The 11,497-nt window shown below is 39.0% G+C and overlaps 1 protein-coding gene across 1 annotated transcript; it reads left to right on the top strand.

Moving 5' to 3' along the window:
* On the top strand, positions 1-8,894 carry Dppa2 (developmental pluripotency associated 2). The gene is given in 7 exon segments (XM_077795526.1): positions 1-69; positions 1,263-1,419; positions 2,827-2,963; positions 3,056-3,109; positions 4,049-4,304; positions 6,090-6,285; positions 8,813-8,894. Coding segments are annotated over 7 exon segments (951 nt in total).
* The last annotated feature ends 2,603 nt before the right edge of the window (positions 8,895-11,497 follow it).

The raw sequence follows: 11,497 nt of genomic DNA, 5'->3' as shown, positions 1-11,497 counted from the left end.
ATGAAGATTAAACAGGAGAAAGACAGCGAGCAACTACCACCGGCTCTGTACTGTAGAAAATCAGGAAAAGTTAGTCCCTTCCTACCCACCTGCTTTTTAAACAGTATCCTTCACTCCTGGGATCATTCAAACACTGATGGTGAAGCCCTTCCTTCCCGTGCAAGACCTTGGGATCTTGCTAGCACTGCAAACAAACAAACAACACTGAATGCTTCCTGGCAATATGTTCTTATCTTGAATGGAACAGAGGAAGGCATGCATTCTCTTCTGTCTGTCTGGCCGGGGCTAGACCAGTTCAGGAATTTGTAGGCTACTTTGAGTTTTTTCTTGTTTTTTTTTTAAAGAGAGGGAATTTTATTTATTTATTTATTTTAAAGAGAGAGGAGAGAGAGACAGAGAGAGAGAATTTTTTTTTTTAAATATTTATTTCTTAGTTCTCGGCGGACACAACATCTTTGTTGGTATGTGGTGCTGAGGATCGAACCCGGGCCGCACGCATGCCAGGCGAGCGCACTACCGCTTGAGCCACATCCCCAGCCCTTGAGTTTTTTCTTTAATCAGAATAGTATTAATGAGCCAGAGGATTAAGCAGACAGAGCATTCTAGAGGGTCAGTGGCTTTTTTGGCTGAAGTTACTGCTTTGAGTGAAAGTTGACAATAGCTTGAGTCCAGATCTTTCTGCTGGAAGATAGAAAGACAAGAATACATTCCATAGAGATTTCCGAGATAACTGAAAGTAACACATGCTGAAGAGATGTATGAGATAAATGAAAGTATTTGTTTTAGTTCATGGAGAGGAAAGAACTTGAGGAAAATCCCTCAAAGCCAAATCCTATCTTCTGTTTTCTCTTAATCACCCATTTCCAAATTGACTTTTGCCCGTTTCCTCATTATTTCATTTATCTAAAAAAGGTTCAATACCACATTCAAGGAATCTCAGTACTGTCTCCATTCACCTATTGTCTCCTGAGTTTCTTATTTTACATTGTGTCTTGAAAGTAAGTAGTTTAGGGGCTGGGGATGTGGCTCAAGCGGTAGTGCGCTCGCCTGGCATGCGTGCGGCCCGGGTTCGATCCTCAGCACCACATACCAACAAAGATGTTGTGTCCACCGAGAACTAAAAAATAAATATTAAAAATTCTCTCTCTCTCTCTCTCTCACTCTCTCACTCTCTCTTTAAAAAAAAAAAAAAAAAAAAGAAAGTAAGTAGTTTAGTTGTGTGGCATCAAGTGAGAATATGTGACTGACTCTTCTCTTTCCAGAACTTCCTTGAGGAGCAATTCGATGAAGAAAATGTGATTTTAACACTGGTCCCAGTTACAGAGGAACAAGAATATCCAATAGAAACAAGTGTTTCTTCAACTACAGAAATCAAACAGGAAGGTATCAAACCTTAAAATCCCAGGAAAAACAATGAGAGTATGAGAACAGAGACTGCTCAGTTAGCAGCACTGTGAAGCCCAAGAAAAGTAAAAGTTTTTTTTTTTTTTTTCCCCTCCCCTGTTATCTAACTAAACAATACCCACCTAAATCCCACCTCCAGTGCCTGTGGCAAGAGATTTCTCAACTCCCATACTTCTCCCTTGCTAAGCTGCTTGCACTGCCTGGCTTTTAAGATGCAAAATAGGCATGTGGGCTATTTTGGATAGAAGCAGCTGGTTTTTGTTTTTTTGTTTGAGTCTGTTTGTTGGTTGGTCTATTTGTTGGTGCTGAGAATAGAACCCAAAGACTCAGCTATTTTTTGAGACAGGTCTCCCTAAATTGTCTAGGCTGGACTCAGACTTGCACCCTTGTGTCTAAACCTCCTATTTGGGATTATAGGAATGCACTATCACATCAGGCTCACAACATAATCTTTTCTGTGTGTATGTGGTGCTAAGGATTGAACCTAGGGCCTCATACATGGTAGTCAAACACTCTAGCACTGAGCCACATCCCCAGCCCAGAACATGATCTATATTTATTTATAAGGCTTCCAGACATAAAAGAGTCCAAATTCCCAACCATGGAGCTCAATCTCCTCATCTATAAAAATGATAATGAGCTGGAGGATTTCCTCAGTAGTAGAGCACTTGCATAGTATACATGAGGCCCTGAATTGGATGCCAGAAAAGCAAGAAAAAATAGTTGAAACATACTTGCCTCTTAAATAATTTTGAAAAATATCTAGTATTTGCTTGATGAGAATTACTGCTAAAATCTAGCCACTCTGAAAAGCACCCTTTTGTATCTGTTTCCAGTGCTTCATAGAAAGGCATCAAATAAGTATCTTTGGGATGATTTTATCCTCTGGGCCAATAATTGACTACAAGATGAAATAAGTAGTGATGGGTTAGAATTAAGCAGAGTGAAGTCAGATGTGTTGGAGAGAAAAATGAAGTGGGCTGACTGGACCATTGTTGATTGGAGTAGAGTTCAGGGGTATGTTCTTTGGTGTCTGATATTTTGTGGTTAAAAATCTAGACACTTTGGAAGTGAAATCCAATATAATGTTCTATCCAGGTGGTCAAGGGCTACGAAAACAAGATGGAGTATGTAGTTTAAAAAAAAAAAAATAGAATTCAGAATTTTAATGTAGGTTGGAGTTCCAGGTCTACCATTTTAATAACTGTGTGATCTTGGGCAAGCACTTTCATTCCTGAATCTATTTGTTCATTTGTAATATCAAGGGGAAAAAAATATGTATATGTATGTGTGTGTGTATATATACACACGTGTGTGTGTGTGTGTGTGTATATATATATAAAGTGGAAACTGGTTTGTGGGAAAAGTGAGAACATTTTTGTGAAATTACAAAAAAAAATTACTTTGATTCCATTCTTTCAGTTTGCTTTCCTGAAACAAAACCTAATTGCAAAATACAACCCCTTCCCTTGCCGACCATTTTGCCTCCAATTAATAAGGTTTCACGGGATACTTTGAGAAACTGGTGCCAACAATTTAATTTGAGTACTGATGGCCAGGTTAGTACATGGGTGGGAATCCCCTGCTTCTTGATCTAAGGATGGAAACCTTTGTCAAATCTTAACTTTTATTTCCCTTTTAATTTCCTTAGAAAATAGAGGTTTATTTGAGGCTACAGAAGCATGCATATCCCGAACAAAAATATGTAAGTGATGGGTGTGGGGCTGACAGTGAAGGTGGTGGGCTCTCTGTGTGGGTTGGCCTGCCTGATAATGTATGTGGCACCTCCAAGGCAGGATTTCTTAACTGTAGCACTATGGACTTTTGGAATCAAATAATGTTTCTCTGTGTGTGTTTTAGAGGCAGACCTGAATATTGCATGATGTTTAGGAGCATCCTTAGCTTCTTCCTACTAGGTGGCAATAGCAGCCTCCCCCAACCCTGCACCCCCCATGGTTTTAACAATCAACAGTTTTTCCTAAGGGAACTAATATTTCTAAGCTCCCACACTGACATACACATTCAGGTCAGTATAGAGAATAATAAGGGGTTGTACCCTAGCAAACACCTGTAATTCGGGTGGCTGGGGAGGCTCAGACAGGAGGATCATGAGTTCAAAGCCAGCCTCAGCAAAAGTGAGGCACTAAGCAACTCAGTGAGACCCTGACTCTAAATAAAATACAAAATAGGGCTGGGGATGTGGCTCAGTGGTTGAGTGCCCCTGAGTTCAATCCCTGGTACCCACCCTCGCCAAAAAAATGAATGATATACTGGGCATGTGGCACACACACTTATAATCCCAGCTACTCAGGAGGCTGAGGCAGAGGGATTGCCATCTGGCTAGCCTGGAAAACTTAAATAGACTGTGTCTCAAGGAAAAAGAGAGAGGGAGAGAGAGAGAGAGAAAAAAAAAGGGGTTGGGGGATGTAATGAAGTGGTAGAACATCATTAATTTCAACTTCCAGTTCTGCAAAAAATAAAAAGTAAAAATAACAAGGGCTAGGGACGGAGCTCATTGGCAGAGTGCTTGCCCAGCAGGTACAATTCCAGTAAAGTACAGGGAGAAACTATGATTTAAGTTAATACAAGCCACCCTTATGGCAGTAACACTTCTCCAAATACTTACCATGAATTTCATTTTCAGCATATTCCTGAAACATCTCAGGAGGCCAGATTGAAGCCAGTTTCCAGGAAATGGAAGGCCAATGCAACAGGGCTTCAGGAAAGGCATAAGGTTAAAAGAGAGGAAGAGACTAACATGATTGTTGAAGTTGTAAATTCAGCTCAGGAGTCCATATTGGCATCTTGGGCAAGGATCGCTGCCAGAGCCAATCAGCGCAAGGCTGTGAATTCGTGTCCCATCCCTACTTCTGTGGAGGCCTTTTTGCTGCAAACCTCTGGTAAGATCAGCCTTAAGATGTGAGTACTAACCAATAAAAAAATATATATATATATATAAATACTGTCAAAGCAACAGAAAAAAATAAAAAAATAAAAAAATAAACCAAAAAAAAAAAAAAAAGAACAAATTCCTCAATTATAGCAAAGCTCATAGTTCTCTGTAATCAAAAATTAGAAATGGGCTTTCTAAAAAAAATGTATTTTTTTAAAAACTGCTAAATGTCTGATATTATTGTACTTTTAAATAAATTATCGCACACAGGAATAAAATTGAGGAGTGCTCTAATAATTGAACATATTTTAAAATATCAAGTGTCATGGAAAAAAATCTAAGGATATGCTGTTAATGGATACAAAATATGTATTAATTACACACTAACATTAGTTGTAGTTTCTGGATGACAAGTTCATGCAAGATTTTGTTTACTATACCAAACTTTTCTATTTTTTTCCTAATATTCCAGAATGCCCATGTCTTATTTTGTAAGTTAATAAAATAGCATTAAATGTGGACAAAAATGGAAAAAAAAAAAAAAGATGTGAGTACTAGACCTAAGAAACAGGTTAATGTTTATTACTGCAAGACTGTAAGGGGGCAAAAGGGAAGGAATTAGTTAAAATAACTGTAGATTAGAAATTGGATTCATGTGGGACTTCTTTGGTCGATGAGTAGCCAAGTTTTGTTTGGATGGATCTCTTGGCCAGATGACTGGATAATTGTCCTTTTTCATCACGAAGCAGAATTCTAAGGTGGGAAGAAAGCATAATCTAATATGGTTGGCTAATCCCCTAAGGTCTTTTCCTCTTAAGGCATTCAAAACAGTGAACACAAGGAAAGATGCTGTTTAAATCCTTGATTTAATTATCTCCTAAGTATGAAACATTGGTAAATTGCTTGGCTTAAGCCCTGGTGTCATTCTCTATGAAAACATTATAAATACCTATGTCCTAGAATGATTGTGAGACTTATGTGAAGCACATGACTTGTCATGTTGGAGAGCAAACAATGACCATGGAAATGTTTGGTGCTCGGCTGAGGGTGTAGCTCAGTGAAGTGCTTGCCTAGCAGATCTGAGGTCCAATTCCCAGTACTGGAGGGGAAAGAAAAAATAGATAGGGCTGGGGATGTGGCTCAAGCGGTAGTGTGCTCGCCTAGCATGCGTGCAGCCAGGGTTCGATCCTCAGCACCACATACAAACAAAGATGTTGTATCCGCCAAAAACTAAAAAATAAATATAATTCTCTCTCTCTTAAAAAAAAAGAAAGAAAAAATAGATATAAATGTTAATAATGTACTTAAGAAGACATATATTAATAGGTAAATCACTTAGAATCCTGGACACAAAGCAAGCATTACAAAAAGTTAACTATCATTTCTCTTGTTCTATATAATTTGTGAACCTAGATGATAATGTTTTTTTTTATTTACACTTATTTATTTATTTATTACCAAGAGTTGAACTCAGCGGCACTTGACCACTGAGCTACATGCCCAGCCCTATTTTGTATTTTATTTGGGGACTCACGGAGTTGTACAGCTCCTTACCATTGCTGAGGCTGGCTTTGAACTAGAGATCCTCCTACCTTAGCCTCCCAAGGCACTGAGATTATAGCCACTGAGATTATAGATGTGCACCACTGTGCCCGAACCCTGCACTTTTTTATGTATTTTACTTAACTGATTTATCAGCAGAATAGAAGGATAAAATAGTGACTTCCTGAGGGGTTGTACTGGAGAAACATCTAGATCTTGCCATTCATATTCGCTTCTCTTCCCTTCCCAGGTGTCAGGTGGTGTGTGGTCCATGGACAATTTCTTTCTGCAGAAACAGCAGGCTGGGTTCGCCTGCAGTTCCATGCAGGTCAGACTTGGGTCCCTGACACTCCCAAGAGGATGATTTCCCTCTTCCTGTTACCTGCCTGTATTTTTCCACCCTCGGGACTAGAAGATAATATGTTATGCCCTGAATGCGTGAAAAGGTAACATTTGATTTTTTTTTTTCTAAGCATGGCATACAAATAAAGGAGTTGTGTAGATGGATTTCTGAATAATTTAATAGGAAAAGAAAGAATAAACATGCTATTTTCTTAAGGTGCTGTGCAGATCAGGCAAAAGGAGGAGTAAAAAGAATTGAATTGAGTAGTGAATGAGCACTCAGATAAATATGGCTAGTTTTTCAGCCTTAACAAAATATGTGACATGGAGCTGTATATAGTGGTGCCTATATGTAATCCCAGCGATTTAGGAGGATCACAAGTTCAAGGCCATCTTGGGAAAACTAGGAAGACTCTTAAAAATTTATTTTTAAAAGTAAAAGAAAGATAAGAGCCAGGAATGGAATGCCTGTGAGTTCAATCCCCATTCCCCAAAACGAGATAAGTTAGAAACTTGTCTTTTCGTCTCAATTTAAGGGACCTGTTTAAAGGGGTGGGGAGGAATTAGTTTTTACCACATGTCAGATAACTACCTGGAGATACAAAAATTGGAAAATCCATGCAGCGTACTGGAATGGAAATGAATAAGGGAATCTCTGAAAATATATGGGAAGTAAGTAGCTATACTAGAGTAGTTTAGGGAGGTTTCCTAAGAGGTTATATATACTGGGGGGGGGGGGGGGGAGGCGAGCTTACCAGTTGGAAAGGAATCATTTGGGCCTTTTTTTACTGGAAATAGCCAATACCAATATGGAAAGAGATCATCATGCACTTGGAAACTGCAAATAGGTCAAGATTATTCATACATATATATTGAGTGAATCTGGGAAAAGGTGAACAGACCAGAAAAGATTTTTATAGTCTCATATGTTACCCTGTAGGTCATGATATATTATTGCTCAGTCATTTGGCGGGGGACACAGACTTTTTTTTTTTTTTCCTTTTTCTTTTTGGTACTTGGGATTGAACCCAGGCATGCCTAACCTCTGAGCTACATCCCCAGTCTTTCTTATTTATTTATTTATTTATTTACTTATTTATTTATCTATCTGAGCTACATTCCCAGTCTTATTTATTTATTGATTGATTGAACTTGGGGGCACTCAACCACCAAGCCACATTCCCAGACCTATTTCATATATATTTAGAAATGGGGTCTCACTGAGTTGCTTAGTACCTTGCTTTTTGCTGTAGTTGGTTTTGAACACATGATCCTCCTGCCTCAGCCTCTGGAACCCCTGGGATCACCAAGCCCGGCCAAGGGCCTCACTAAATTGCTGAGGCTGGCCTTGAACTTAAAATCATCCTGCCTCAGCCTCACTAGTTGCTGGGATTACAGGTGCCCAGCTTTGAGACAGACACTTCTTTCAGAATATAATGATTACATAGCCTCTAGGAAAAAAACATACATTACAAGCTGTTTTAGATTTTAGAGAGACCATAAAAGTAATCTCTCCCACACACACATTCTTTCTACTCCTTTCTCTTTTTTTTAAACTTTTTTATTCTTTTCAGTTACTCGTGACAATAGAACATATTTTGACATACATACATGGAGTATGACTTATTCTAATTAGGATCCCATTCTCGTGGTTGTACATGATGTGGAGTTACACTGGTCATGTGTTCATATATGAACATAGGAAAGTTCTGTCTGATTCGTTCTACTGTCTTTCCTATTCCCATCCCCTCTCCTTTCCCTACACTCCCCTGCCCAATCTGGTGAACCTTCACCCCCTTTTTGAGTCAGCATTTGCAGAGAACATTCAACCTTTGTTTAACATTTTGGGATTGGCTTATTTCACTTAGCATGATAGTCTCTAGCTCCTTCTATTCACTGGCAAATGCCATCATTTCATTCTTTATGGCTGAGTAATATATTCCAATATGTACTACTTGTTTCTTCATTTTTTTAATGGGAGTATCATAAGTGTGTGTAAATGGGGAGGAACTGTGGGATGGGAAAGTATAAAGATGACCACTGCAATAAACAGGAGTCCTGAGAATAAGTAGACAGTGCTGTTCCTCTGTTAAACATGTATCCTTTAAAATATATATATATATATATATATATATATATATATATATTTATTATTTTTTTTTTAAAGAGAGAGTGAGAGAGGAGAGAGAGAGAGAGAATTTTTTTTAATATTTATTTTTTTTTTAGTTTTCGGCGGACACAACATCTTTGTTGGTATGTGGTGCTGAGGATCGAACCTGGGCCGCACGCATGCCAGGCGAGCTCGCTACCGCTTGAGCCACATCCCCAGCCCCTATATTTTTATTTAAATAATTTTTTTGTAGTTGTAGATGGGTATAATGCCTTTATTTATCTATATGTGGTGCTGAGGATCCAACCCAGGGCCTTGCACGGGCTAGGCAAGTGCTCTACCACTGAGCCACAACCCAGCCCCTCCGTGTATCCTTTTAACTCACTATCCTGTATGGGGGTAAACTGCTCAGGAGCTCCAGAATTGCATTTCTTGTTTATCAGCCACTTTCAAGGGGTTAGTGTTAAATGGTATCTACTCTAGTAAATTTTTTTACAATTCTTTTCTAACTTGTCTTGTAGGAATAAGAAGATGATGAAAGGATTAAGTATAACAAGAGAGAAAAAGCAATGCACTGTAGGATACCAAAAGGTGCCACCTTAAGCAATGTTTTTTTTTTTTTTTGTAAATAAAGGTTTATTAGAACACAGCCACACTCCTTCATTTACATTTTTTTAAAGAGAGAGTGAATTTTTTTTTTTAATATTTATTTTCTAGTTCTCGGCGGACACAACATCTTTGTATGTGGTGCTGAGGATCGAACCCGGGCCGCACGCATGCCAGGCGAGCGGGCTACTGCTTGAGCCACATCCCCAGCCCACCTTAAGCAATGTTGAAGTACTGTTTTGATCTGAAGGCAATTGAGAAGAAACAGACAAAAAGTTTTTTGCTTTCCCACTATTGGCCCCAAAACAGGACATAAATTTGCAAATATTCCTCTTCCCTCCCAGGACAAGTGGTGGAGAGCCCATAGGTAAATCATCACACAGCCTGATGAATGCTGGGCTGGTTTCTGACCGTCTTTCATTTTCAGTGTCTCCTGATCATTTGTGTCAGACTCGAGTATTAACTATATAGAGAGAGAGCTGCTAGGTTTATGGGGAAACTGAGCAAGAGTTCTTTTATGCTTCTCTTTAATATTAATTTTGTTGTGTGTGTACTAAGATTGAACCCAGGGACACTCTACCACTGGGCTATAACCCTAACCCCCTGCCTCTTTATTAACTACCTATTATTACTAGTTATAATGAATTATTATCTTTATGTGGCACTGAGGATCGAACCCAGGGCCTCACACGTGTAGTCAAGTACTCTACCACTGAGCTACAACCCCAGTTGTATATTTGATTTCATGCTTTTTGTTGAATGTCTTGTGATTTTGATGTGTGTGTGTGTGTGTGTGTGTGTGTGTGTGTGTGTGTGTGTGTTTGTGTTTGTGTTTTACTAGGGATTGAACCCAGGAAAACACTACTACTAATCTATATTCACAGCCCTTTATATTTTTTTATTTTGATATAGGGGGGGTCTCAGTAAATTACTGAGGCTGGTTGGGTGTGGAGATACACATTTGTAATCCCCCAGAGACTTGGGAGGCTAGGTCAAGAGGATTGCAAGTTTGAGATCAGTCTCAACAGCTTAGCAAGACCCTGTCTAAAAATAAAAAGATGGGGTGTGGCACAGTGGTAAAGCATCCCTGGCACCCCCCTCCCCCCAAAAAAAAAAGTTGCCAAAGCCAGCTTTGGATGTGCAATCCTCCTACCTCAAGTCTCCCAAATAGTTGGGATTATGGCCCTCATTACACTGGCCACTGAATAAGGTTTGACGTGTATCCAACATTCTGCATGATAATTCATAACTATCTAGGCCCTAATCCTCCATTCCTCAGTTCTACCTGTTTCTTTTTTCCTCCTGCCAAGCCTCTATAAATCAGATCTTTTTACTGACATTGTAACTTTGCCCTTTTTAGGATGCTTTATATTTAGAATCATAAACATGTATTTTAAAGTAGTCTGAAATATGTATTTAAGGTCTCTTCATGTCTTCATGGATTATTTTTTTAGTGCTGAGTGTATCCATTCTCAAGATATACCACCGTTCATGTATTCATTCAGCTACCGAAAGACACCTTGGTTGCTTCCAAGTTTTGGCAATTATGAATAAAGCTGTTATAAACATCAGTGTGCAGATTTTTGTGTGTTGGGAGGGGTAATACATAAATTTTCACTCATCTGAGTAAATGCCAAAAAGCATGGATTCCATGGTAGGAGTTTAGCTTTGTAACAAACTGACTTTTCAAAGTGGCTATGGCATTTTGCATTTCCACCAGCAATGATGGAGCTCTTCTTTTTATTCTTGGTGGTACTGGGGATTGAACACAGGGCCTTCAGCATGCAAGGCAAGCACTGTACCAACTGAACTATGTCCCCAGCCCAATAATAGAATGATAGTCTCATTGCACCTCATGCTTGTCACCATTTGCCATTGCCTGTGCTTGGGTTTTAGCATTCTAACAAGTATGTAGTAGTATCTCATAGTTCGTTTTGCAGTTCCCTAATGACATGAAGTTCAGCACCTTTCCATATGCTTATTTGCCATCTGTATCTTTTAGTGAGGTGTCCATTGCAGTTTATCCTTGTTCCTTTACAGTTAGTGTTTTTTTCCCCCCCTTCAAGATTTTTTTTATCTTGAGTTTCTACAGTTTGGATGTAATATGCCCTAGATGTAGGGTTTTTTGATGCTTATCCTCTGAACTTCCTGCATCTGATTTTGTGTCATTAATTTTGATATACTCAACTATTGCTTTTAAATATTTCTTCTGGTATTCTCATTACATGCATGGAAGCTTTTTACTATTGCCTCATCAGACTTGTGCATTCATTTCTGTCTTTCATTCTATTTTCTTTTTGCTTTTCTGTTTGGGGTGTTTCCATTGACATCTCTTCAAGCCCGCTGACCCAGTGCTTAGGTGCGTCCAGTCTGTTATTAAGTCTGAAAGGCAAGCTTCATTTCCCTTACAGTGTTTCTGTTTCTACCTTTTCATTGTTTCAGAGTTCACGTCTCCACTCGGCATTGCCCATCTGTGTTTGAGTGTTCATTTTTTTCCATCAGAGCCCTTTGTGTGTGTGTGTGTATTTGTATATAAAATTATTTTTGGTACTGGGAATTGAACTCAGGGACATTCAACCACTGAACCACATCCCCAGCCC

Source organism: Urocitellus parryii, chromosome 2 (assembly GCF_045843805.1).
Source record: "Urocitellus parryii isolate mUroPar1 chromosome 2, mUroPar1.hap1, whole genome shotgun sequence".
Taxonomy (NCBI): Eukaryota; Metazoa; Chordata; class Mammalia; order Rodentia; family Sciuridae; genus Urocitellus; species Urocitellus parryii.
The sequence above is the reverse complement of the archived record's forward strand: the minus strand, read 5'-3'. Positions and strand labels throughout refer to the sequence as shown.